Here is a 26,238-nt window from a genome sequence, read left to right on the forward strand (position 1 = left end):
AAATTAAATATCTATACTTGAAAAGAAAATCCGGACCCGCGAATGGATTCGAAACAAGTTCCAAGAAGATGACCCAAACCGAAATGGGTCACGGGTTCAGTCGAACCAAACCCGCACCCATTGATGCGTTAAAATGAAAGCACGAAAAAAAAAGGGGGTGTGCGTTAAAACGTGAATTATAAGTTAAAAACAAAAAAACAAAAAAAAAACAACCCCACACCTGATAAAATGAGCGTAAGGGTTCATTTCTGAATCCTAATGCAATGAGAGAGGAGGTTGGAGGAGGAGGAAGGCGCAGCCGCCGGGGGTCCTTCCTTTTCGGGGGGCACCTAACTACAAATCCCACCTCTACTCTCATCTCCATCTGGTTTTTACGCGCGCCAGCAGAAGCAATCGACACCGACGATCTTCCTGACCGCGACAGCCACCTCCTTGTCGCCGGAACAGGTAGGTTTTCCTATTTTTTTTCTTTTGGGTATTCTATGGGTCAAGCATGGGTGCGGGTACAGTGAACAGGGATTTAAGGGTGTTGTAAATCTCCAAATCATGGGAAAGGTTTTAATGGCTGTCGTAAACCCCAAATCGGCAGATTTAGGGATTTCGGCTGCTATGAAACCCAATTTGAGGAAAGCATGTCATTTTTACCCTGTGTGTTTACCCAAACCTCATTCTGAGTTGGGACTGGATAGTGGTTTCATTCATTTTACCCGGTGTGTTTTGTTTTGTATGTCATTTCCTTTTTGTCCATGATGTTAAGTGAATAACGATATATGCATATACATTCTAATGCAGCCTGTGTCAGTCTGTGTGTTGAAATTTAGGTTCTGAAACCTGTTAATCTAGGTTCAACGAGTATAATAATGAACAAGTCACTCGTTTAGAGGGTTCTTATTTGGGAATATATGTTAAACCCCCTTAAACGAGTCCTCACTCGCGTATGTGTAACTCGTTGAAATGAGGCAGAATGGACTGTGGTGGGAAATTATCGGAGCTTGGGTTGGGGTCTTGATCCTCGGTTGTACTATCCGTCTTCGTTTCTGTTTTGTTAATTCCTGCTAGGACTGACCCTTAATTTACTTTTATGAGCCAACCTTCGTCACCCTGTAGAACTCGGGCTTGAGCTCTTGATTTCCACTTATAACTACAGGTCGCATTAACTTTTTGTTTCTCAGCCCCTTGCAGTGTTGTGAGGATCAGTAGCATATCCTGCTACTATTATCACGTTTTGGCCTTCATGTTTGCATGTATAAATGCCCTTGCCTGTGTGTGTTTATTCACGCACATGTGGTTTCTGTTCCGTATTTCCTATACTTGTTGCTGGATATGTGAAAAGTAATTTCATGCACATTTTAGAAGTTCCTGTCATATTCGTTGAATTGATCTGCTTACTTATGCGTGTATTGGCAGGCGCATTTGAAGAAAACCGATGCAATTATGTAGACCAGTCTGGGTACTTTCATGTGCTATATGTTGCATATTTAAGAAAATGTATGAGTGTATACAGTGATGAGTCCGCAAGCTTGCATCTTATCTACATCTGAACATGCAAGAGTTATCTATTGCTGAGTACTCCTTATTACAGATTTTTGTCATTACAGGAACCCCATTAAAATCCTGTGTTCAGCTCTTGGGTATTTCCCAAACAAAAAAAATGATAGAAAAGATGAACTATACCCTTGGGAAGTTTAGTGGTTGATGATAGCCCCCATAAAAATAATAGCAAATGGATTGTATAGGAAATTCATGAATTCAGGGAGGGCATAGAGTACTATAAGTTATTATCTATGAAACTTTACAAAGTCCTTTATATGATTGATTTGAAAATGTATATTTCCTAGAAGTGAACTAATAACCGAACCTGTAGGTCGGTTGCGGTTGGCACTTGAATTGCTAAGTCTGGGAATCAGGGGTTCACCATTTGTACCCTGAGTTAATAAAGTTAATACATAAGTCAATGTAAATTTAATGCTTTTGCCCGACTGGTTTAAAGATACTGGGGCATCGGTGTTTGTGTTGTAGAATTTGTAACATGAGAAATATTTGATTTTTGTTAATATGTTATTGCTTTGGTACGGGTGCATACATGATATGAATGTGTGCAGTCCTGAAATTTCAATTTCTAGATCCGGGTTATGTTTATGTGTGTGGATGTTAACATATGTTATGAATGAAAAGTTTCATGTACCTACATTTACAGGACATGTTTAGTTATTGTGCATTTATGAATTGGTTTCAAGTACGTGTGCATACATGAAATCGATGTGTGTTTGGCATGTATAATCATGCATAAATGTTCTCATGTACTTATGAATTATGGATGAATGCATGTGTTAAGTGATTACATGAAAGCACCCGCATATGGAAGGTGAACACATGCATATGACTGTGATAACTCATATACATTGTTAAATTGGTTTGGATGGATGTGCATTTAGAAGCATGTTGACCTCATTGCATACATTGCATATTGTTATGACTTTTGCATACGATGCATCGATGGTCTAAATGAATAAGGCCTGGAAAGCCTTGAGCCTTAGTTTGTTATTTCTTAAATTGTTCAAATGCATCGCAAAAATCACATTTATACCATGATTTTAATTGTGTTGTTCTATTGTTGTCACGGGTGGTGCACATGCGGATTTGCGAGCATATGGTTGCATATTGATTTGCAAGCCTATGTTATTAATTTTGCATGTTGATTTACAAATGTAATTTTATTGCTCTATATTGCACTGTTCGATGTGTTTCCATGGGCTGGAGTCTCGTGATGGTTCTCACAGAAGTAGATGCGAGCTTTTGCCTTGTTTTTGCACGTTGAATTGCAAAACTCAATAATTGGCTTTTAATAAAAAGATAATGAATAAGAACAGTGTAATATACGTTCTGGGATATCTCATCTGGAGTATGGGAATTTTAGAATTTTGGTCTTAGAGAGACTGTGAGGATACAAAAACTATGTGTGCTTTATGTTGTCCCCTGAACCTGATATTGAGGTTCCTTCTCCTGGCCACGGTTTTAGGGAGAATCCGCCACTTTACCTAAGGGTGGTGTATTTGACACAGCTGTTGTTTTTTGTACCAAGGAAGTGACATTTGTGGGCGTGAGGTGTCTCTGGTGTCCCCGACATTAGATGTGCAGGTCTAATGTTACGAAGGTGATTCGGTCGAGGGTTAAGTTTGGAACCCAGTAATAAAATACAAATTGTGTGTTAAGCTACCCAGGGAACCTAACTTGACCTCGGGGATTTTACCCGTTTGGTGTATCCGCGGGCAACGATAATTAAAAAGAGGAACTTAAATTGTATGCATTAAATAGGACATGCATATGGAAAGGGAAACTTTAATGAAAGATAATGAAATGTTCATGCATATTCATGTTATGCATTTGAACATGCATATGCTATCTGTTCTCTTAATTGTTATATGTTTGGTGGATGCGTGATGTTAACTTCTAATGCATGTTAAATGTCATGTTCTACTTGAATTGTAATTCATGGTATTGATTAATGGTCTTTTATGCCTAATAGATGCACCATGTTGTATGAATGTATACCTGAATTATGTAATTGTCATAATTGCATTCTTCTCAATCATTACATGAATTCATATCTATGGTTATGGGATATTTAAATGTTGCTAACGATGTTACCTGTCAGTTAGCTTCTGATACATTATTGATTGTCGTATCATAAACTTATTCTTGTATATGCGAAAAATCACACTCGGCACCCGCACCACATACTTGACATATGATATACTTGCAAGAAAAAATAGAGTAATTCCTACTTAGACAGTTGTAGTCTAATTCCTATAAATTTATCATTTTTCAGGTGAAGAGTAGAGTTTATGAGCGGCTGCGGGATGAGGCATCGGATCAAGATTTTGGATTTACTGTTCTAAGGATAGTTTGAGAAACTCTTATGTTATTATTCATTGATAGTGAAATGCAATTAACGTTTTGGCTTACTCTCTCTGTAATGTTCCGGAATGCTTAACTGTATAGTATGACTTGTTTCCGCTGTTATAAAAAAAAACCTCAAAATTTGGGTTAAGATTTGAGGGCGTTACATATAAACCGTTGGATCATTTCCAATCCAATGGCTTAGAAGAAGGTTAAATGCTTTGTGCCTTTTTATAATTATTGGAAACAAAAAAAGTAAACAAGGAGTTAAGAGGAACCTTTTCCAAAGCTTTAACAATAAAGAAATTTGACTTTGGTCTCTCTCTCTCTCTCTCTCTCTCTCTCTCTCTCTCTCTCTCTCTCTTAGTTATCGTCTTTCGACTTTCTATTATTGCCAACCAGACCCACTTCCATCATAGCAGCATGCACATGACATGCATGTGTAGAGGCATTTCACTATTAAGTTGTACATGTAAATATATATGTATTCACATATGTATTTATTTCTCATTGTATATATATATGTGTGTGTGTGTGTATTATAATGTTGTAATAAGCAATACCCATAATACCCATTAGGGGTACTGTTGTAATAAATACCCATTAGGGGTATTTTTGTCTTGTTACAGTACCTAGGGACATTCTCTGGTGGACAATGATGAAGAAACGTGTTTCTCTCAAGTACATTAGTATAATTAAGGATATGTATAAAGGAGTAGTAACCAATGTCTGCACGTGTGGAGGGGTGACAACCAATTTTCCTATAACGGTTGGGTTACATCAAGGATCTCCTTTAAGCCCTTTCCTATTTGCTATAGTGATGGATGAGCTTACGAGATCAATTCAAGAAAATGTGTCGTGGTGTATGTTGTTTGCTGATGATATTGTTTTGATTGATGAGTCTAGAGTTGGGGTTAATGCTAAGTTAGAATTATGGAGACAGACATTGGAAGCAAGAGGTTTTAAGTTGAGTAAGAGTAAGACAGAATATATGGAATGTCGGTTTAGTAAGCAACGAAGTAGTGATGGGAGTGTAGTGAAGCTTGGTGAGCAAGAAATACCGGTGGATGATTGTTTCAAATATTTGGGATCTATCATTCAAAAGTATGGAGAAATTGATGGAGATGTAAATCATAAGATAAAGGTTGGGTGGATGAAATGGAAAAGTGCAACTGGAGTGTTGTGCGATCGTAGAATGCCATTGGTTGAAGGAAAAGTTTTATCGGACGACTATTAGGCCCACTTTACTATATGGTACGGAATGTCGGGCTGCCAAGAGACATCATATTCAAAAAATGAGTGTAGCTGAGATGTGTATACTTAGATGGATGTGTGAAAATACAATAAAAGATAAGATTCGAAACGAGCAGATACGTAAGAAGGTAGGCGTTGCACCCATTGAAAATAAGATGAGAGAAAATCGTTTACGGTGGTTTGGACATATTCGGCGAAGGCCAAATGATGCTCCAGTTAGAAGGATGGAGAAATGGGAAAATATATTAGTTAAAAGAGGTCGGGGTATGCCAAGGAAGACTTGGATGGAGATGATAGGAAATGATATGAATGCTTTGAACCTCACCGAGGACATGGCATTGGATAGAAATGATTGGAGGAGAAGGATTCATGTGGAAGACCCAGAATGATTTTCTTTGTTGGTTCATATTGCCGACACCAATTGTTTTGGGATGAAGGCGTAGTTGTTGTTGTACAGTATTGTAATAGGTTATGCCCATTAAGGGCACAATAGTCTTTTATATTCTTTTTTGTGCATTTTATTTTTGTTATGGGCATTTTGGTAAAATGTCCAAAGTGTCGTTGGGATCTCCCCAACGGTTCTATTTCTAGCCTCTTGGAGCCCTCTAAGTGTGTATATAAAGCATAGTCACCTATATCATTAAAGGTAATTTCTTTGTGAGGGTATTTCCAGGAGACATTTTCAAAAGTTGATAAATCTCGGGAATATCTCGGGAGTTTAAAAAATTGAAAAAATATAAATAACAACAAAAAAACTAAGAAAATAATAAGTTTTGCATTATTTTTCTTTCAAGAGTATAAAGAAACATGTTTTAAAGGTTTTAAATATAAAATAAACAAAAAAATAGGAAATACAAACATAAAATAAATAAATAAAGATTTTTTCTCAAAAATATTGCGATAATATCATGATATTTTGTTTCTGCTGGTATTTTGAAAATATCGCGATATATTCCCGATATTATTAGCTACTTTTAAATAGTCGATAATATAGAGATATTTTCAAAATATCGGCAATATCGGTGACAGTGATATAAAGGGGTTAAACCCCCCTCTTGTTGTTTAATGCTTTTCTAAGCACTCTTATAATAAAAATCATATTTTTTAAGTGTTTTGTATTCTTTTGTATGCCCAATAGTGGCTATTGTAATCTTTTGGATTAGCTATTGTTTGGCTTGTGTATTGTCCATTTGTGGACTTGTGTTTGAGCACTCTCTTGTTTTCTATTGTATGCCCGTGATGCCACTTTTTGTATTCCTCTTGTTTTCCTTACATTCACATGGCATGCATGTGTGAGCATCATTCATCCATGTATGCATGAAAGAGAAAGATGAGATTTTTTAAAGAAAAAAATGAGAGAAGCATGCATGTTATGCATTCATGTCTATCATCCATCCATCTATGCATGTACATGTGTGATCATCCCATGAATTCAGGTTCATCATCCATTCATTATGCATGAGAGAGAGAGAGAGAGATGAGCATTTAATTCTAGCTAAATGATTGGAAATTGTCCCTCTCAACTCTTCTTGAGCCAAAATGACATTGCCTCGAAGATATTGAGCTCCGACAAAAGCAAATAGACATGGAGCATTTCTATCAATTTGTGAATGCATTAAGAACCGAATTTGAGTCCACTAAATCGGCCCTTTTACATAGAAGAAAAGTTTTCTCTATTGCATCAACAATAGAGGAACCAAGTATGGAACAAAATAGATTAAAGAAGTATTCTCTTAAAAATAACGAAGAATCTGTGTTGGCCGTTTCTAGGCCCGAAACATATACTCATGCATATAGACCACCTCACTTTGGGAGACAAGCAAATGAATGTGATAATAAAAGGAAAATTATGTCATTATTGTCATGAACCGAGACACATAAAACCCATGTGTCCTAAGTTGAGAAGAAGATTCAAAAGGAAGGTAGCTTTGATTTGCCCACCTCAAGAGACCAAGGACATTGATGCCCCTCAAAATTCAATTGTTGGAACAATGTCTGTAATACCCGTGAATTTTAGAAGATAAATAAACTTGAGATTTAGATCCTTAGGCTGGTACAAAGATATTTTATTGTTTTAATTGTTTATTTGTATTTGGATCTTGGATATTTTATTTAGATCTTCAATGTTGGATCCTTAATACCCCGTTCAGAACTTTGATTTTTCATTCGGATCCTTATATTTACATTTTTTCCCCTGCCGCAGCCCCGCACCCAGGTTTTTTGGAAGTGTCGAATCCCCGCACCCGCACCCGCTTCCGCACCCATGTGACATAGTTTCTAACAGATCAAACCTATGTGCAATACTCTAGGCGTAAAGATCAAAAACCTCCATGTGCACTTGAAAAGTTTTCTAAATCTGAAAATGAAGATGAACTGGAAAATAGGAAATCCTTTAGAATATCAAAACCTTCATCAAAATTTGTATCCTATGATTCTTTTCCTTCAGAATACCAAAGCATGCATAGCCTTGATTGACTCTCACGTAGATTTTTCATCTTATACTCAAGCCAAAGAAAATACAAAGTGGGTTAGGGCTATGGAAATAAAATTAGATGCATTGAAAAAAAAAGCTCAAACTTGGACTCTTCAAAACCTCTCACTAGGAAAGAAACTTATAGGATGTAAGTGAGTATACAAAGTAAAGACTAAAAGTGATAGTACCCATGAGAGATATAAGGCTAGACTACTTGTCAAAGGGTACTCAAAGGAACATGACATAGATTACGAAGAAACCTTTGCACCCTTTGACCGTAATGAACACTATTAGAATTCTCATTGCAGTTGTTTCTCTTAACAATTAGTTTATTTATCAAATGAATGTGAAAAATGCATTTCTTAATTGAATTCTTGTGAAAGAAGTGTACATGGAGGCGCCTCCTGATATGAGTATTCCTTAAGGGAAAGTTATTCGCCAACAAATGACATTATATGGTTTGAAATAAACACCAAAAGCTTGGTATGATAGATTTAGTAGAGTCATGATTGATATTGGTTTTAGATTCCATTTAACTGACCCTGCTTTGTTTGTTAAGGAATCTGATGCAGATACAGTAATTTTGCTCATCTACGTTGACGATATGATTATCACTGGAGGAGACAGACATGAGTTGAAAATATTAAAAAGATTCTTAAAACTAAGTTTGAAATGACTGATTTGGGTTTTCTAAGATATTTTCTAGGTATAGAGGTTGTTTATTCTCCTAGAAGGTATCTATTATCTTAGGCTAAATTTGCTTCTGATATTATTCTCAGGTTTGGTATCACGGATGCTAAGACAGTTGAAAATTGATGATGGGGAGTCTCTTGATGATCTAACACCTTATCGACAGTTTATTTGAGCTCTCTCTTATTTGTTGATTACTAGACTTGATATTGAACATGTACACAAAACTAGTCAATTTCAGCACGCTCTCACATCTGTTCACATGGGGGTTGTCTCGCGTATTATTAGATACCTTAAAATTTTTATTTTTAGAGGCATGTTTATGTCTTTTTCATCTGCATTAGATTTGAATGCTTATACTGATGCATATTGGGGAGGTGATCCCAACAATACCCTCAACGATGGGTTTTGTGTTTTCTTAGGTGAATCTCTAATCTCGTAGCGGTCTAAAAAACAACAAAAGGTCTCTCTTTCTCCAACAGAAGCTGAATATCGACCATGGACACTATTACGATGAAGGTGGTATAGCTAAGAGGATTGTTGGTTGATATTGAAATTCAAATTCAAGGAGCTTTAAAGATGTGGTGTAACCATAAGAGTGCTATCTATATCGCTAGCAACCACACATTTCATGACAGAACCAAGCACATCGAGATTGATTACCATTAAGTACGAGAGGAATACCTTCAGGGCATCATTGATCTGCCTTATGTCACATTTGAATACCAATTGGCAGATTTCTTCATCAAACCTGTCTTAACTCCTTGATTTCATTTCATTATTAGCAAATTTTCAATTATTGTACCGTAAGTTTGAGGGGGAGTGTTAAATTATATATATATATATATATATATATATATATATATATATATATATATATATATATGTTTGTGTGTGTGTATCTATATATACATACTTATGTATGTGTATGTACATGTATTATATACATATATACATATATGTATATATACATTATATATGTATTTATATTTTTTTGTTGTAAATATTTTCTTTTTCTTTTATTTTTTTGTTCTTTTTTACTAGTCAACACAAAGTTGACTAGTTTGACTAGCCATTGGAGCTAGTCCAACGACTACAAATAGAGTTGTTGGACTAGCTCCAATGTCTCTCTTGGCTCTCTATGTTGTATATACCCTCATTAGTTGTAATGCTTCTTTCATTTTTATGACTCAATAAATTAATATCTTTTACTCTCTTGTCAAGCCCTTAGTGGCATTTGTCAGAAGTGTGCCCTTAGTGGCATTTGTGCTTGTTTGTGAGTGAGCCCTTAGTAGGCATTTGTGCTTGTCCACTTGGTATACTTGGTGCACACTTGTTCGTGCTTGAAGGCCTCTTCTTCCGCTTTTTAAAGTAGGTACTCTGGGGAAAATGCATAATTACTAATATATATAATGGTTGTTTCTTGTATGCAGATCTGAGCCAGATCCCGACCAGATAGAAGTCAGGAAAATATTCAAATCTGAACTCAAATGGGCCAGGTCGGGTACCCGACCCGATGCTCACACATATTTCTTATATCCAGATCCGAATCAGGTCACGTCTCAGTCTAGAATCCCAGACCCACTCATTTCTTATTCAGGTTTCCAACTTTTTATGCCAAACCCGAAAATATGGGTTCGGGTCGGGCAGGTATCTGACCTTAGATCCGACCCATTGACAGCCCTCATAGGAACCATTAAAACTTGTATCAGGATTCTCAATAACAAAACCTAGTTTTTATACTAAAATGGAGTAAGCAAGGGAGCAGAAGCACTGAATAGGAACCTAGTGTATTTATTATTAACAAGCAAAAATTCTGGAATCAAGTACGCAACAAGATGATGGAGCTTAGAATCAATAGCATCATGATTGAATCAAGCATGGTTCACTTTTGGGATGTACGCTTAGGGAAATAATTTTGAAGATGGAATCAAACTCAAACTGCAAAAGAACAAATCTCCAATAAAAAAATAGAGGTAAAAGTGACACCAAAACAGGTGCAAAAGTCATGCTTTTCAATTTTCAAATAGGGAAATACTTTGAACAGTTCAAACTCAAGCCACAAAAGACTAGTGGACAAAAAATAAGAAAACTGTAACCTTAGCCTCCGAAACTAGAGATGTTTACGGTATATGAATTATTTAACCATAAAACCTAGGAAGAAGATAAACCAAATCACATAAATTAAGCTTTACCCAAAAGAGCATGTTCATTCATTAAAACATGAATGGCCTCAAAAGGGGCCATCTTAGCCCAGATGATGTTGTCTAGCAAGGTCTTTTTATCTCCAATAAAGATACCCAGAATATCAGGCCTTTGAAAGCCAGGCGTCACACAAACCACAATCCTGGATGCTTGAGATAACCTATAAAACCTTGCTGCCTCACATAAAATAGAAGATACTAACAGGTTCATAAATGGAAGAATACGATGCTTCACTGCACCCTTCAAAAATTTTAGAACAAGAAATTTGGAACGCAACGAAATGAATCCACTTAAAATCACATCATCAAACTCAGGTTACTTTTTCATAAACATAAATATCAAAAACTTACCTTAATCCGTTCATATTCTTTTATGGCACAACTTTTAGACTCTTCAGTTACTTTTATTGTTTCCTTCAACTCTTCTAATTTGCGGTTCCTAGTTTTGTCTCCACCAAATATTTTTGAGGAAGCAACTTCAAGCCTTTCAGCCCTCGAATTCATTGAAGATAATTCAGATAAAAGTGTTTGTACAGTCAACAAGGCACTGGACCGATCTGAGAATGCACCATGCACAGCTTGCATTAATCCGAGATATTCGTGAAGTTTGTCCTGGTAATGCACATATTATCAAGAGTAAGCAAACAATTTTAAAAGTAAAAGATCCTGATGTTAGCAAAGGACCCAACATCAAACCAATCTGTAACAACGGGAAAAAAAAGTTTCAACTACAATGAGCAACAGCTCTTATACCAAATGTCTGACTGTCTGTGCATTCGATTCACGATAGAATCTGCTGGCTTTAACAGCAGCTGTGGCTACTCGTCTGGTATCAGCTGCTCGTACTCTCTGTGAATTAAGCATAGCCACATCTGTCTCAAATTTTGCCAGTTTGATGAATGTCAATCCTAACTCCCCCATTGTTTCTCCAATATCTTGTTGAGCTTTCACAAGTTCTTCAGCCTGTTAGGAAGAAATGGATAAGGGAATCCAATCAATAAGTATGCCTGGTTAAGAAAAATCCATCACCTAAAAGAGGCTCATTCATAGACTCCACTTTTAACCAAATCGCATTTTCAATCAAAATAAAAATGGGCAATTATGTATGCAGAAAATATTGCTGTAGTGAACACAAACAGGGAGGTGATTGCAGGAAACCAGATCAAACACAGATAAAAGTTGATGACGAAATTTAGACGCCCAAATATTTGGTCTTGTATGTGGCTTAGTGTCATGCTTAAAAAGCCAATGAGTCAACCTACTGATTCACTCAAGACGATCTAGAGCAGCATCTAAGCTGGTCCATCCAGCAGCTTGAACAGGTGTTGCCATACTTGACCACATCTGGCTTAACTTGGACAGGTTGGGCTGGGCTGGGCTGGGCTGGCCCAACAAAGGGGCCCAGAAGGGCCCGACTGACCCATTAAATTTTCAAGCTGCTGAGAGCCCAACCCGATAATTATTGGGCCGGGCATGGCCCGACTTCAATTAGGCTCGGATTGGCTGACCCAGCCCGTGACCCACCGAGTATTCTTTTTCAAGTAGGATTGGATCAGGCAGGCAACCCACAGGTTTTACCCAATATCCGGTTGGTTGTGCACATCGGAACCCATTTTCTAGGCTTTGGAAAGGCCTTGTCTCTTCTCATCCATCAACACGGGACTAATCAACAAGCAGTTACTTTTCTAATTTAATACTTAAAAGGTAAAAAAGATGGTCAATATTCCTTTTTAGAAGAGAGAGAGAGAACATTAACAGCAAATTAATGCAAAGCATTTATAATGGGAAGCTTTGCATTTCCCATACCATCATACATAAAAAGTGGAAAGCCTATGGGAGAAGAGAGGAAGAGAGTGGAATCCCTTCATTACCTATAAAAGAAACCTTTACAACACATAGAAGGCACCCATTGCGGGTGGGGTTTTGAATTTATATGGACCTTGACCCATTATGGGGCCCAGTAAGTGAAGATGGGCCATGATAAAATATAAGTATATTTTATATTTATATAATATAATATAAATAAATATTGGGTATAAATGCCCGACTCAGACTGACCCTGGTGCCCGAGCCTGACAAGATTCGGGTCGGGTACCCAAAAACCCCATGGGTACCTGGCCTGTTGCACACACACACACACACACACACACACACACACACACACACACACACATATATATATATATATATATATAATATATATGGCCCGGCTAGGATACTAAATTGACTTGGGGAGTCCTATGTTGATTCCCAAGTTTCTGGGTTTTTTTGGGACCTTGCCTTGTGTCTATTCTTTCTAAGATGAATGAACAGTGTCTAAGTCATCTACATGGACTATAGTTATCAAGTCAGAAGCAGGTTCAAGAGGTAATGAACATTGTTTAAGCCATATGCATGCCTGGGTGACTAGGCAACCATCAAGAAGAAACCAAATAACGTAGTTGTGGATTTTATTATGAGCGAACTCTGGTCCATTATATGCTTAAACTAAAATTTTCTCAACAATTATTAAATTTTTAAAATCATTTAGGCTAGAATTTAGGTCGAAATACAGTCATTTTGACCCTATTTTATTACTGAAATAAAGAAGACTAAGATTCATCCCATACCCTCAAATTCAGGTTTTCACATTCATGCCCAAATTGGACAACACAACCTCCAAAATTGCACAGAGATTCTTGGAAGCCATTTTCAGAATAGTACCTTTTTTCTTTTTTTTTGGATAAGGCAAGCTGGGGGATAAGCCCTAGGGATTTAAACCTGGACCCCCTGGTATGATAGTGCGACATAACCATCCCATCCAGCAATCTGATTCAACCCCAAATTTAAAAGCAGTACTTAATAAGGATAGACCTACATTCTTGGAGAAAGAGGAGACAAAATAAGTAGACTCTATCAAAATAATGGCAGGAATCTACCATATTTCTCCCACTCTGACTACACAACTCCAAGGAAGCATCTCTTTTGAGGACTTTCCATGCTTGGGAAAGGTATATCATTGAGTTTGGTGTAGGAGAAGCATGAACACCTTTTTTTCAAATATTTGACATAAGATTTAGTAATGGCAATAAACAGAAATAATCTAGCATGAATATCAAGTAGATTGGTTGGTGCCTACCAGATATAGTAATTTTTTTATGTTTGCTACAGCATTTCTAGAAAAAAAATCGGTTAAAACAATATCTTGTGGGCGTGAATAATTATAGGGCCATGTCTTTCTATTTCGGATGAGATAAATGAAAAATTGCCAGCAGTTTTGTAGAGATGGAGGAGGAGGATGCAACTGATAAAAAATGTGGCAAAAAGATGAAGGAAAACCAACCAACACTACTCAAAGCTGATGAAGATCAACCATCAACATTGCAGAAAGTTAAATAAGCAGTGTAACAATATGTAGAACAGGGATGATGCATCTATTTAAGAAAGTGGAGATAGTAGAACTGTTTTAGAATATCTCAAAAAGTTAGATAAGTTACTATGAGGTTTTATGCTATATAATGACTTGCTGGTCATTTACCTCTCATGAGTTATGATATTGTGCTTAAATTCATAAATTATTTTTGTTAAATTCTAGCCTTTTACAAGCAGGCAATAATGTGAATTTGGTTCCCTATCTTTGCTACACAAATAATTAGTTACCAATTTTGGTTGCACTTAAATTATATTAAATATTGCGCAGTTACTTTTTGGCATGTGTTCTTATTATTTCCTTTTTTATTTTTCACCTTCTCTTTGCATATTGTACATTATGATACAATATAATATGGTAAATTTGTAGCATAAATTCTTCATATTCATATCAATGCATCACAACAGCGCTCAAATTGTTGAGATCTTCCCTAGAAAAATAATTTTGTCGAATTCCACTCCCTATTTGTGTGTGCTACAAGGTTTGTGGCGGATGATGTATAAAAAGTGTATGTGTACATTATAGAGCTAAAGTTTAGAGCAATATTAATCTTATTGACAGTTCCACACAAAAATATGTGTAAACAAGCTATATGTATACAGGACGCACATCATGCATCATACATGTCAAACCAGTGTCCAGGAACCTAGGAATGCATGTCATATGTAGTAAGTTGTGACCCAAAGTAAATAAACCCGCAGCCATGATGGAAACAAGAAATTTCAAATATCCACTTCCTCCTCCATCAAAGCAACCTACAACCCCCTTATTCTAAGCACTTGCATGGAAAAGATAATTAATTTCAATTATGTCCTACTATTATTTCAGATTACATTTCAATGACATCTTCAAAAGTTCCCGTCCCAAGTTCTATTGTTCAAGCATCTGCCTAAAGGGCAACCTCATATATGCCACCATATGATATATCAGCCAGTACCAAAAGAAAGACGCAATGCAGGTAAACTTCATTATAGTGGTGAATATACAGGAAAATTTAGAGCATGCCTACAACAAAAGATAAAAACATGACTTAAATGAAGACAGATTGCAAGCGTATGACTTTCATGTGATTGGAAATTGATTTACCAAGTGATTCCATGCACATGAATGCATCTAGGTAAGCATATTATAAACATGCTACAATGCTGTGCCACAAGGCTACTCTAATTTACTTCCATGTCAGTCTCCCTATATGTCATTCTCCATTGGAAATTACACCACAATAGTGTGTTCTGTGTCCTGGCAACATAGTTACAATGGCATGAATAACATCAAAATCCATGATTTGAAAAGAAAACACAACACTACATGGAGATATCTATGCTTGATTCTTCTAGGAGAGAGAGAGAGAAGATAAAACTGATTATTGATCCAAATGGAAGTTTGAAACTCATGTAATAACTTAACCTTTTCAGGTTATTTGATTTGGCTAATCTGAGAAAAAACAAGATAACTCTCCAGTATATCTCATTCAGCTGGATATTTTAGATTAAGATGTAATCTGAGAAAAGAGCCGACAGTTGAGCCATATAAGGCAGGAGAAGTACGGCTCTGAGGGAATGAATTGACCTAGCTATACTGACTGGGGAAAAGAGGCCAATCAACAGGGGATTCTGTATTGCGGAGTCTAGATTCGAGAATGTTCCTGAGCATTGGAAACAAGCCATAGTGCTTGCTCCAGGAAATTATATTGAAGCACAAGAATTGGTTGAAGATCATAGGGTGGTTTGAATAATAACACTTTATTTTTAATTGAATTCACTCAAATTGTTAAATTTCTGCCCCGAAGAGTTCAGGGGAACTTCATTATATCTCTTCTAAGATCGTTCTATTTCATCTGGTACCCAGGGATAGATGATACATGCATATGGCACAGAATCTATCCCTTATCTTAGTGATTGCTAACTAATAAAAAAGAGGTCTAAATCAATATCAGGATATTGCTTATCTTAGTAATGACTAATGGCTAACAAGAGATCTTGTGATTTGTAATGGCATGATATGTTGTGTGTAACGAAGCATATTAGTAGACCCATACATCGAAATATGAGTAGACTGGGTTGGTCAGAAATTTTTGAATTTTCCCAGTTCACGATTAGCTCTGGAACCTCGTCTCAATTGGGTGAAACTCCTACATGCACCATTCACTGACGGAATGATTGTAATTTCCAGTCCATGGTTCTGGCGGGATCAGCACCTAACCCATATTTGAGTTCCTCTGGCCATTTAACACCATTAACACCTAGTCAGAGCATTGCAGACCCTTCTAGGAATCCAAACCCACAATTGATTATGGACTGTCTCAATACGAGGCAAGCGAGAATTTCCATCATTCTGCTCTGGATAGAATTCAAGAACTACACATAGTAAATGTTGAAATAATGAAGTTGTCAATACAAAATGTGTTATTCCTTGCCTGCTTTTTCAATTCTATGCACCAAAGACTAAGAATTCTTGATCCAGAAAACGTTCATGCTCATTTAACAAGGGCCTATCAAGGAATTAAAACAGCTTCATATTATGGAGATCAGAGAAGCTAGCTACTTCGACACTATCACTTCCAGCTGTATGATATTTAAATAAAGGTCTATCCATATCGATATTGATAATAGCGAATAAGATTACCATTAATATATTAAAGGAGGTGAGGCAGCAAACCACCCAAAAAGTTTGGTAGATAGCCGCAAATTCTTAATCACACGCAGCAACATTGAAGAACAAAATATCAAAGCAATTATAACCACAAACCCAACAATAATGAAGGACAAGAGTGAAATCAAAGCATAAAGGTCCATGCGTAAAGCAAAGATGAGTCACTGAGAGAGAGAGAGAGAGAGAGAAACTTGCATCACCTGTTGCGATGCATTGCTGAGCTGTTGCTCAAGGTCCAGCATTTTTTCCTTTTTTTCCAAGAACTCCTTGTCCTCTTCAACTACTGAAGGCTTTGAACCACCCCAATCATTAGCCACAGACTGCTTCAACTCCTTAAAGATCCTAAGCAAATCCCTTCCGCCTTTAGCCGGCTGAGCAGCCTCTTGCGCCGAGATCGTGCTTACCGATTCGCCGAACAATTGCCGCGGGAGCTTAACTGCCCCGTCAAGCATTCTAGATGCTACGTCCGTACTAGCTGCCAATGGCAGCTTTCCATGGACCTGAAGAAACAATCTCAGTTCTTCGCTCCGCTTGATCACTGGATGTGCCGCCAACCTGCGGAGATACTTCTCCAGTGACACTCTCCGCTGCTCCACGAATTCTTGCTTCTGCATAACCTGGCTCTCGACCACGTTCTTATCCGGTCGTGGGGGAATAAAGAATCCACGGTAGGACTCTGCGAGACGATCGGCCAGAGTGACCACATCGCGGAACCGGCGCCTCACGGCGAATTCCGAACCACCGTACTCCGGCATGTTCGTGCTCGTGGTGATGAGATAAGTAACGTAGGTATTCCCCCCAGGAACGAGCGAGTTAGTCATCTCCTGCTCTTTCTGAGGGTCCGTGACCGCGATTCGCAGGTACTCGGCGGCCGGAGATCCAGTCTCCGCCGAAGGCGACGAAGAAGAACCGAACCTCCCTGAAGAATTCCCGAAACCACCATCGTGGCCGTTACTGGAAGCTTCGTGTTCCTCCCCAAACGGCCTGAAAACGACGTCTGCGTAAGATGGGGGCTCCAGAAATGCGTTATCAGCCGAAACCCTCGGACCCTTCGGCGAGGAATCCTTGTAGGGGGAGAGGAGAGGGTCCGAGGGAGGCGATAACGGATGGTGGGAGTCACCCACCGACGACATAACGCTTCTGTAATCGCTATACGAATGGAAGGAGAGTGGTTGAAGTGGGTCGTCTAGCACCAGATTTTCCATCTCTTCCTTCGAGCTCAACGGATGCGTCTCTTCGATTTCATGGTGGTTCTCAGAGCCCATCATGTTTTCCCCTCACAGCAAGCCAGGAAAATCGATCTTCTCCGATTTCGAAAGAGATGACGATGGGCTTCGATCAATTAAGTGATGAAAAACGAGAATCAGATCTACTCATTAACAGAAACCATGGTAAAACAAGAGGGAGAAAGAGAGTTTAGAGAGAGAAAGGAGTTAAAAATCGATTCTCTTCCCTGATTTCAAAGGACATGACGATGGGTTTTAATCAATTAGGTGATCAAAAAACGACAACCAGATCTACCCATTAACTGAGACTATGGAAAATCAAGAGAGAGAGAGAGAGGAGTTAAAAATCGATCTACTTCTCCGATTTCGAAGGAGATGATGATGGCTTTCGATCAATTAGGTGATCATAAACGAGAACCAGAAACCAAGGAAAAACATGTCTAGAGAGAGAAAGTTGTGCAGGGTTTGAATGGTGATGGAAACAGAGAGAGGAAGAGAAGATGGGTGACGGATGATATGATAAATATTGGCTCAAGCACCATCTGCCAATCTGGGTTCGGTGAGTGCAGATGACACCTGACCCTTTTGAAGCTCAAATGTTGCGAAATTGGCATCAGAAATCCATCCACTCTCAAGTTTTGGATCAGTCTTCTTATATGACCAAAGCATCTCTTTGTTTTGTATTGTGTGCTATGTTATATGATTTGCAAGAAACTAGTGAACCACTATTAACGGTAATCATCTTAGTGCTAATGGTAGCACTTAGAACACAGACCCAACTTGACCCAGCTGGGTTTGACACGAACCAACTCCAATATTTGTATAATATTGGTTAGGACTATCAAAGGACTTTTACTTTTTAGGACTATTATTTAGTATATCCGCCTGTCCATATGGCCGGCCTCTAATATACGACAACATTGACATATAAGGATTAGAATTTTCATTAGTTAAAAATTAAAATGTAATGATATACACATATATAAAGCTAATATTATTGTTGTTGCATGAGTAGGAAAAGGCTTTGAATAAAGAGCCTATGCATGAGAGCTAAAAGACCATATGGAGTCACTTTAAATGTGATTTTGAATTTCTTATTTGCATGAGATTCCAAATCACATGTTTGATTATATGTGCAAATGAGATTCATTCTCTCATTTCCATGAGATTTCAAATCTAGTTAGCTAAGAAAAAAAGATTTATTCCCATCATTTGCATGAGATTCCAAATCACATTCAAATGCAACCTAATGTACCAACTTGAAAAAAATGAAATCTAGGGATTTCCCTGCTAAAAAGGTAAATACATATGGAATATAGATTTCCAAATGCAGAGCTCCCTATGTCTTTGAGTGAGATCTTTAACCTAAAACTCGTTTGGTTGTGTTAAATTTGCCTAAGTTTTGCACGACATGAGACGAAAAAAGGGAGTGGAGATGAGAGTGAAGGTGGAAATAAGAGATTTTGTCAATTACATCTTTGGTTTTCTCTTTGTTGGACATGCTGATTTCGTATCTTGGGAGAAAGGGACGGTTTCCAGTCATTTTATTGTATTACAAGTTCATTAAAAAACATTATTTCAACTTATGAAAAAGTCAAATACCAAGTGCTTAGCTTATTTGATTCCATGTTTTGGTGAATCCTAGTTGCTAATTTTGTTAGTTTTTATGGAGACGTCTTCATCAGGTCTTAAAAATTCTTCCCTTAAAAAGTTATGCAAGGGATGTCAGTCACCATCGCGAACTTAAGGAGTCCAAGATTCTATTTTCAGACTATGATCCAATGTTGCAATTCTTGTTTTTTTTTGTTCCAGCATGTTGAAATTTAAAATTTGGTGGAACTTGCATTCTCTAAAACTTGCTTTCACTAAATCCCACGACCATAGCACATAACAATATGGGACAAAAATAATGCATTTTTCAAAATGCCCTATAATTTTCAAAATACACCAAATCTTTAACTTTTTTAGGACCATTTTACCTTTTGCAAAAGTGAACCTCCTAAAGTTTGTGTGATACATTGGTACGCTCCTCGGGTATCATAAACTTTCACTAAAAGGTACATTCACACATTTTTTTACCTCACCAAATCAATATAACTATATTTGCAAACTTCTTGTAATTGAAACCATCTAAACTTCACAAATATTTTACTAAATTCGCATAACCAAATCTGTGAACTTCCTAAAATTAAAACTTTTGAATTCACATATATAGTATGAAGGATGCATAACCAAATTTGCGAACTTTAGCATGAAGTTTGCATAATTGAATATGCGAACTTCCTGTAACTGTAACATGTCGTAAGTTTGCAAATGTTTCACTAAATTTGCATATATAGCACGAAGTTCGTATAACTGAATCTATGAACTTTTTGTAACTGAAACCTATCGTAACTTCATAAATATTCTACTAAATTCACATATATAGGACAAAGTTCACACAACTAGATTTATGAACTTTATATAACTGAAATCTGTAAAAACTTCCTAAATATTTCACGAAATTTGCATATATAATATAAAGTTTGCATAGATTCGTGCATATTTTTCTTTAAGTAACATATCCTAGGAAAAGTGGTACCCCTACGAAGTCGCAAAGGAGGAGAAAAAATATTATGTAAGCGATGGAAATCACATTTCAAAAGAGAAATATTTGGTTGCACAACATAAATAAAGTTTAGCACCAAATAGATAATCAAATGGTCTAGCAGTTTGGGTTTTTCAGCAACCATCCTGTAGCTCTCGTGCAATTAGTAAAATCGTGTTGATGACAATAAAGGATCGGACGAAAGATTAGCCCACGATATTCCTCTCTGAACTTGAAGACTGACACAACGGTGACTGGTGTAAGTTTTATTAAATACATTTTTAAAAGATTTTTTTGATGAAAACGATTTATGTAGGCTAGACACCAAATACTAAAGATCGGCTCGCACGAGTGGTAGAGTACAGGTCGATCTCAGGAAACAGGAGAAACACTTTGTATTCTACAGAAAACTAATCTATTCTTTATTGCCTTAAAAATAACAGAATTAATTAATTAACTAAGAGTGTGGCCCTCTGCAGAGGGCTTAAGCACATAAAAATAATTAAGTATCCTTATTACAAACCCAATGCATTAAATAAAATAAACCCTAAGCTAAAAATAAAAGAAGGGTCTTCAATGCTTGAGCTTCTAGTCCCTTTTGATGCCTCTGCTTTATTTGATATTTCTTTGATTATTGTTCTTGGCTCTTCGCAGAGGGCTTCCTAAAAGGCTCTCTGAAGGGCTTGAAGGGCCTTTTCAGGACCTCAGAGGGTTCTTTGAAGGTATTTCTGAGGGATCTTCGAGGGTGCTTTTGAGGGCTCACCGCACGTTCAAACACTTTCCTGCAAAAAAAAATAAAACAAAAATAACGCAAAACTCGACACAAATTCAAGGTTAGTTGAATAAAAAATCAAAAAAACAAGAATCTAGTGAATTAATCTAACAAACTAAATAAATCACTAAAAGACAAGATAGCAAAACAAACTAACTAATAAAGTAACAAATATATAGCAACTAAACTAACTTGAAACAATAAAGAAACTAATTTACTAATAAACACGTGAATCTAACTACATATGCAATAAACTAAAACAAATTAATACTCTCAATTCAAAACAACAAAAAAATGTAAACTAAAATTTAATAATCTAATTAAACCTAACGATTAAAACAAATTTTAGAAGACTAAACTTGGAAGCACGTTGATTCAGAACTAACTTAGGAGAAGATATATTGATCTAATTAACTAAAGTTGGTTGTAAACATATGATATGGCTGAATACACTACCCACTACATAATAGAACCTATAGGTTAAAATCTGATTATTTTGTAATATAAACTAAGATACTAACTAGAGGTAGACGTTGACTAAAAAAAATGCTAATCTAACTAAATAACCTAAAACTTAATTTAACCATTATAATATGATGTGAACTATGCAACAAAAAAAAGAGCCATGAACTACACTACGTATTCATGAAAAGATGTTGAAGCACAATAACACATTATCATATAAGACACCAAATAACGTCTACTAAATAAAATGAATAAAATATTATAATGATCCTAAGACTATTCAACAAATTAAGACCTACTTCGTTCAGCACATTTGCTGCAAAAAAAAAAAACTCTTATTAACGTCAACCACGCTGGTGCGTGATTGACATTAATAACATGCGATAGCTATGCCCGGTTGTGCGTGTGTGTGACAGGTTAAGTATTATTGCCAAACCGAGTTGCAACCAGTGAAAGGAGTTCAAGAGGAGGCTGCGTGCTCTGCACCCACGCTGATTTGCAGCACCCGAAAGGTATCTGGTTCGCAACACAGCTTTACTGCAGAGCGACAAAATTAAATATCAATCCAATTTACTTCATGGCGATCCGGTAAATGACCAAACCTGTCAATAATGGCAGATCTGGTCTCAATTTCATGCAGATGGGACAACAGTACGATGTGCTCAAAATAAATATAGGTTACTCTGTCCTATGCTAAAACGACAAGCAAATTTATGCTATAGGCAATAAAAATCATGTTTAATATATGCTATGAAAGTATCTAAATCTAACTTCATGCACAAACAAGTAAATAAAAAGGAAAAGAAGAGGTCATCTTTCGTTTGGGCTGCACGTATCTTTGACGATGGGGACAAGGAGAAGCCGACGACAACAAGGATTAAAAGCAAGATGAAACAAGAGGAAAAGGAATAACTGAAGGAGGAACCAGCAAAGAGTGAAATGAGAGAAGAGAAGAGGGGGAGGGAGACAGAGGCCTACGTTTTCCAAGAGAGAAGACCCCCGCCATGGCTGAAAAAATGGTATTCACAATAAAAAATTAGGTTACACGATTTTTTATAAGTGGTTCAATTAAGTTTCAAAAATTCTAAAAAAACACCTCTAGAAAAATGTGTTTTCAAATAAAGGATACTTCTAAACTAATTAAAATATTAGTTGAACACTTCTAAACTAATTAAACTATAAATTAAAAAGTTCTAAACTAATTAAAACACTAAAAATTGAAGGAAAGAGCATAAAATATATATTTTTATTTTTAATTTAAAATAGTTTCTAAAAAATGCTAATAAGAATGGGTTTTTAATATGATTTTTCTATGAATCATGCAAAAAAATGAATGAATAAAACACAAAACTTATGCATAATCAGCGACGAAGACATCTACTAATCATCCATGGTATATGTCAACGATAACTACTAACAGCTTGCAATTTGCAAACAATCTCTCCGAAAAGAGGGTCTTTGAGAAGGAGGAGAAAATGAAGGCGAGAAATCCAAAGCATAAAAGGATTGCAAGTGGAGCAAAAAGTGAATTGGCTATTGCACTTGTTGAAATTTGCATGTTAAAAGAGTTGCTTAAAGCAAATGAGCCCATTATACAGATTCAAGCTGACCTTATTGCTACCAATAATAAGGTCATCGAGGAGTTATAAGCGTGTCGAACACATTCACATAAGTGACTTATGTTTTTTATTGTTTTGTGATCATGCATATATTTCACATTTTATTAATCAGTATTTATGCATGATCCATGTTAAAATTGCCCTAAAAACCCATTTTTATCATTAGTTTTGATAAACTGCATTGAATTGAATTTTATCAGAAAATCGTATTCTTCAAAGCTTTCCCTTCATATATTTTTTTTAGTGTTTCTATTATAGTTAGAAATTCTTAATTGTAGTTTAGTTTGCTTAGGTTTTTATTAGCTAATTTTTAATTAGTTTAGGAAGTTTATTTTTTTAGACAATAAAACATGTTTTACTAAAATGGGTCTTTTGGAAATTATTGAAAATTGTTGGACTTGTTTTGAAAAATTTGTTTTACCCTAATATAATATTATAAATAGTATACTACAACAAAAAGAGGGGCGTCTTCTTCCAAATTTTCTGAATCCACGCCTCCCACTTTGAATCTCTCTCTCTCTCTCTATACCAGCAGTCGGTAGCCTCTTCTATTTTTCAGCAAAACATGGCAGTGTGACGATCTCATTGGGAGAGACCACTCTCTTCGCAACCAGTCTAGTCGACTTAATCCTCAGTTTGTTTTCTTCCCCTTTTCGTTTCTTTTGTTATAGTTTTTTTTTTTTTTGTGTAGTGTGCATAGCATAACACATCATTGTCATTTATTCATTACAGCACTAGCATATGCATATAGGTTAGTCAACGGTTGCATCTAGGTTTTTGTTCACAGCATATGTCAGCAAGATTAGCTTAGCCATAGATTATTTACATAGATTACATTATCTTATTAAGATTAATTGTGTTTTTTTTGTTTTCGTTTTTTTTTTTGTTCACGTGTTGCTGTTTCTGAATTTTTTTTAGAAGTCGGTTTGAAAATTAACATTCTTATAGATTAGTGTTCTCTTGTTTGATGTTTTACATTAAAGCCTTCCATTTCACAGTATTTTATTTCAGCTACAACGTCAGATTTTATAATAATTAATTAGATTTGTTAAGTGCTTAGGTTGTCAGTCTTTATTCAGTCGGTTAATGTTCCCTTTAGCTTTTTAGTTTTATTGATACAGTAGTAGATCTGCTTCAGCAATAGAATTGTAATATGTGTTTTCTGCTTAGCTTGCCCTAGAATTATTCGTTTAATCAATGTTTTATTTTCTAGTATTTACATTCACAGCAGCATCATTTGTTTAGAAGTGTTAACCTTAGTTTTGTAATTAATATATTTTATGCATTGTCCATTAATCGTTTGTGTTTTAGTGCTTCTTTGGTTCAGCCATGTTAGTGTTTTCCTGCTATCTTGCTTTCTAGACTGTTAGTTATTCTATTAGTCAGTGTTCTTCTATTGATCAACTACATAGGTAATTAGCTTATCACAAATGGTAATGCTAGATGCTTAGGGGTATAGTGGTTAGCTGCATCAGTTAATCCGGTCCTTGGATAGCTATTAGGTGCGTTATTGAGTTATTTCATTTGCATAGTTAGTAGTCACATTAGTTAATTCATTAGTAATAGACATTAGATCTGTAATTCTTAATTGTTGTGTGTATTTCATTTAGCAATATGTCTTATCATTCTTAATTAGTAGTAGTGGTGTTCATTGGATGTGATTGCATTTAGCATCTTTATTCTAGTTTATTAGTCTTCTTTTAGTAGCATAGTTAGTGTTAACTTGCTAGTGGTTAAGATTTTGTTTTGCTATCCTGTCTTTTAGTGTAGTTGATTATAGTTCTTTCATGTTAAATAATTTATGTTTTTGTGATTTTTCATCATATTTCTGGTTGATTTTTCTGTAGATTTATTGTTTATGCTTCGTGTTTTGTTTTGTGATGTGCAGAAAGGTGTTTGGAGACGTGCGGTAGAGTCCTTTTCGCGCTCTAAAAATACCCTTTGAGGTCCCCTCAAGCTCTCAGAAAGTGCCCTCAGGGAGCCCTCAGAAAAGCAAAAGTTCAAGAAAACATATACTACCTCAAGAAGGGACAAGAAGACTCGAAGCACTGAAGCCTTTTCTTTTCTTCTTAGATTAAGATTTTATTTTATTTTATTAATTGGGTATGTAATAAAACCATTTATCTATTTTGTTTAAAGCTCTGTGTGTAGGGCCCTACTCCCGTAGTTAGTTAATTATTTAATTAATTCATTTTATTTTGGCAATAAAGAATAGTTTAGATTGTGTGTTTGAATACGAAGTATGTCTCGTTCCCTGAGATCGACTCGGACTCCACCACTAGTGCGAGCCAGTTTTTATAATTTTGGTGTCTGGCCTTCACTGAATTTTCATTAAAAATATTGTTTGAAAAGGGTTTCATAAAACTCACACCATTTTGTAAATTATTTTAATTAATTAAACAACGTTTTATAAATAATTATATATGAAGTTGTAATTGAATATATGTTTAACAATTTAACTAGTTTGAATGTATAACGAGTTTAACAATTTAACTAGTTTGAATTGTATATACTTAGTTTGAATGTAATAAATTAACTTTTAAATGTGAATGAATGTATATAATTTTGTGAATTGTGTTACAGGTTTCAAATTATATACCTATAAATTTGACTATTACACGTGATTTAAATGTTATAGGTGAATTGTGTATCTTCTATAAATTTAGTTATTATAAGTGAATTTAAAAGTTATATTTTGAATTTTGAATTTTGAATTGTGTATTTGATACAACTAGGTTAAATTTGAATGTTTCTGAATTTGAATTGTGTATCCGTTGTAAATTTATGAACTTCCTATAACTGAAACCTGTCGGAACTTCACAAATATTTCACTAAATTTATATATATATATACGAAGTTCACACCTGTCGAAACTTCATAAATATTTCACTAAATTTACATATCTATGAAGTTCGCATAAACAAATATACGAACATTCAATTTACTGAAAGTTGTCGAAACATCACAAATATTTCATTAAATTCACA

At 36.0% G+C, this 26,238-nt stretch overlaps 1 protein-coding gene across 1 annotated transcript in view; it reads right to left on the bottom strand.

The window, feature by feature from the left end:
- Positions 1 to 18,431, bottom strand: part of LOC149846363 (sorting nexin 2A-like) — a 65,167-nt gene extending 46,736 nt beyond the window's left edge. Inside the window, exons 1-3 of the mRNA XM_089996324.1 lie at positions 16,783 to 18,431; positions 11,275 to 11,484; positions 10,873 to 11,133 (exon numbers count right to left, since the gene is read on the bottom strand). Coding sequence (XP_089852450.1) covers positions 10,873 to 11,133; positions 11,275 to 11,484; positions 16,783 to 17,850 — 1,539 coding nt within the window. The 5' untranslated portion in view covers positions 17,851 to 18,431. The remainder of the gene's footprint in view (positions 1 to 10,872; positions 11,134 to 11,274; positions 11,485 to 16,782) is intronic.
- Positions 18,432 to 26,238: the final 7,807 nt, after the last annotated feature.

Source organism: Nuphar pumila, chromosome 2 (assembly GCF_984573655.1).
Source record: "Nuphar pumila chromosome 2, dmNupPumi1.hap1.1, whole genome shotgun sequence".
Taxonomy (NCBI): domain Eukaryota; kingdom Viridiplantae; phylum Streptophyta; class Magnoliopsida; order Nymphaeales; family Nymphaeaceae; genus Nuphar; species Nuphar pumila.